Source organism: Quercus robur, chromosome 2 (assembly GCF_932294415.1).
Source record: "Quercus robur chromosome 2, dhQueRobu3.1, whole genome shotgun sequence".
Classification (NCBI taxonomy): domain Eukaryota; kingdom Viridiplantae; phylum Streptophyta; class Magnoliopsida; order Fagales; family Fagaceae; genus Quercus; species Quercus robur.
Genome location: NC_065535.1, coordinates 80,051,807 through 80,055,322, shown reverse-complemented (window position 1 = coordinate 80,055,322; position 3,516 = coordinate 80,051,807). Strand labels below are relative to the sequence as shown.

The 3,516-nt window shown below is 33.3% G+C and overlaps 1 protein-coding gene across 1 annotated transcript; it reads right to left on the bottom strand.

Annotated features, from left to right (window-relative positions):
* Positions 1-1,480: 1,480 nt before the first annotated feature.
* On the bottom strand, positions 1,481-2,652 carry LOC126715235 (transcription repressor OFP8-like). The gene has a single exon (XM_050415744.1). The coding sequence runs from the start codon at positions 2,580-2,582 to the stop codon at positions 1,677-1,679; it is 906 nt and encodes a 301-aa protein (XP_050271701.1). The 5' UTR covers positions 2,583-2,652; the 3' UTR covers positions 1,481-1,676.
* Between the last annotated feature and the right edge of the window lie 864 nt (positions 2,653-3,516).

Sequence of the window (3,516 nt, the reverse complement as noted above, 5' to 3'; positions counted from 1 at the left end):
ATATAATCTTATTGGTGCCTCAAAGCTACTGTCCACTGAATCGTCAACATTTGTTTGTTTATTTATTTTATTAAGGGCCTTGAACTTTCTTGTGATTGTAATTTGAAAATAAACGTTGCCAGGACAATAGGACATAATGCTACAAAATGTCAAAAACAAAACTCTGTTCGATGTTGGGGTGGTGGGTGTGTTTAATTTGTGTTGCTTCTTTTTCCCATAACCCATATAATGAAAACAAACGGACTGCATTATTAAATGGAAATGGTTAATAACACAACAAAAATGGATGTACCTAACACTTCATGATATATTGTCGATATATTGTCTCTTACATATATAAAAAATTTAGACGAATTTATTAATTGGCATTTTTGTCCATAGGCATCGTGCCAATTAATAGCCAAATCATTTGAGGAATCGTTTCTCTTTCCTAAATTTCCTTTCCATGAGTACCCAATGAAGTTTTTGTGGCCTTGTATGTGCTAAGATAATATAAATGTGAGGGTCAAATTTTTCTCAATTTCTGGCATAATATGTGGAGCTAGTGGATATAATTTAGATTAAATTGAATATCATTGTCTTCCAATTAGCATTAAATAGTTTCCTTTTCTATTATAGTTTATTCATAGAAATGATGTTTGTTCTATGGAAATGCTAACGAGTGTTCTTAGGACACTGATTAAAAATCCAGTTAAAGAAAATTTTTATAGAAAAATTAAAAAAAAACAATTAATATTTTGATAATTTTTTTCATTTCTCATAAAAGTGATATTAAAACTTTCTTAAAATAAATTTTTAACCAATACCCTAAAAGTACTCATTAATATAACCCTTACTCTATTTAAATAGCCATGATATAGAAGTGGCGTTTGTTTACTTGACTTAAATTAATTTCTCTACCTTTTTGAATGAGAGAAGGGTTCCCTTGTATTTCTCGGGCACTTTAAGAAAGTGAGTGAATAATCTTCTACCGTATTGGTATAATTGTGGGGAAAGGAATTTAATAAATCTCCAAGTCCAACATAGATGAATACCTTTTAAACTTTTTTATGTTTCTAAAACGTTCGACTTTCAAATCAATCAAACAACGGTTCCCATCTCCGTCTTTTCAAGCTTCAGGTTGAAAAGTCTAAACCGTATCTAAAAGTTTAGGAAACATCCATGACTTTTTTGTCTTACTTTTTCCCTCTAACAATCTTTTTCAAAACAACAAAGAAACTACCACCAAATTTTGATTTTTTCAAGGGCAAAAACAACTGTTTAACTTGTTATCTTTCTTCTTCTCAATCTTTTCAAACACAGTTCTTTTACTGTGGAATCAAAAGACACAGAAAAACAAACCCTGGAAAAAAAAAACAAGGAAATCCCACTTTACTGTAACATTTCCCACATTAAAACAAAAACAGATTCACATAGAAAACAGAAAAGAATCGACACAAGCAGTGCTAGAAGATTTGGAGAAAATGGAGGATATCCATTATATACTAGTAGTTAATTAAAGTTAGAGCGCTAACTATTTTTCTTAGAAACATAAACAAACGTTGAAAACAAAGACAGTTTTCTTCAAGACCAATTATAAAACAAAGCTTCTCAAAAAAAAAAGTTAATTAAAGTTAGAGCGCTAACTATTTTTTCTTAGAAACATAAACAAACGTTGAAAACAAAGACAGTTTTCTTCAAGACCAATTACAAAACAAAGCTTCCCAAATCTCCATGAAGACCTCCACAATGACCTTATGATGATGGTACGAATTCAGTGATAGAAAACACTGCAATAACTGTTCCAAATCTTTAGCTGCAAATATCTGCTTTTCAACTATCATTTCCACCATTGATAGCCTGAAATCGTTGTACGGATCACTTGACTTCTTCACCACAGCAAAGCTATCTTTCACTTTCCCTTTTAATGGCATTGGACCCATTTCAGAACTCAAAGTCCCTGACCTTTTCCGCCGAGCTGCGTGCCTTTTCCGACGAGAACGACGTCGTCGAGACTCGGATGAATCAGAAGAAAGAGACTTGGAAGAGAAAAGAGTGTCAGTCTCGTCCTCTCTTTCCTCTTCCTCTTCTTCTTCGCTACTATACCACGACCAAGCACCAAAACTCATATCTTGAGAAGAAGAGCTAATGGGAAAGAGTTCTCCTTGCTTGTTCTTCATCTGGGTCATCTTCTTTTTCTTCTTATTCTTACTCTTATTCCTATCTGAACCTTTCTTCATCTGTTTGAAATGGTAGAAAGGGTTCAAGGGCGAGATTGGTGAAGCAGGAGGGCAGGTTCGTCCATCAGGGTTAAAATAACCGAAAGGAGAATAAGGCTCAGAGATTTTTCTTCTTGGAAGTAAATCTTTGGCTTGGATTATGCAGCTTTGGTTAATGGTTTCAGGGGTTTGACACGGTTTTGGTCTGCAAATGGAAGGGAAGGGTCGAGCTTTTGGGGACAAAGGCTCGAGCATATGGAAACTTTGGTGGTTTTGTGGAACAAAGACAGCTTTTTCCACTGCGTCGGAGATGTTTCGGGACCGGCACGAGCCAAATGAGGCTCGAAACATCCTAGAGATTCGTAGCTTGAATCGGTTTTCCATGAGAGAGAGAGAGAGAGAGAGAGAGAGAGAGAGAGAGAAGGTTGCACAGGGGGTGGGGGTTGATTTTTGAAGAGCGAGGTGGCGGTATATGTAGGGGGGATATATATAAATGAGAGAACTGAAAGTATAAGTTCTAAATGTTTAAGCAAAAATTATTTTACAAAATGCTAAATGTTATTGGTCAGTAAGAATGAGAATTAATAAAAATTTTCTATATTAATGATTTGTAAAAATATCATAAAATAATTTATGTTTATAATATTACTTTCGATGATGTTAATATATGTTACATACAAAAAAAAAAAAAAAAAAAAAAAAGAGACTATTTTTAACACTAGTTAACGTAACAAGCTTGTATTAATTGGTTCTCATCTGAGTTTGTCATTATATCAGTTTTATACCTATTACTAACAATTTGTCACATAAGCAAGTGTCAATTTAAAAAAAAAAAAATTGTATGTCTATAGACTTTCTCATATTTTAAAGGGTCTGAGGATTTTTTTTTTTTTTTTTTTTTGGTCCACTTCTTTGTCCTGGTTAAGAAAATTTGGATTGAAAGGAAGACCTTTGATTAGTGAACCTTTTTGACTTGTTTTGATTAGTGAACCTAAAACTGTCCAAGAAAAATGATCATGACAAATGTTTTTTTCTTCCCTTTTATAATGACAAAGGTCTATATTTAGGACCATCCAAAGACTTTTTCAAACGAATGCTTTTTTGTAGCGGTACTTTAGGTTAAATAATGTGTTTTGAGTTTGGTGAGAGAGTGTAATTAAGTGTGTATGTGCGTGTGTTTAACAGTTAGTTTGTTTCTAAAAAAAATAAAAAAATAAAAAGACTCTTTCAAACCAACACATTCACTAGACTTGGATCTCATCAGGATTCGAGCAATTTTGAAGGTAAGAGGTGGTCAGCGACGAATTAAAGTCCTCAA

What these genes read in the sequence shown, in the direction of transcription:
- LOC126715235 (XM_050415744.1), bottom strand. Translation starts at nt 2,582, where the DNA reads ATGGAAAACCGATTCAAGCTACGAATCTCTAGGATGTTTCGAGCCTCA.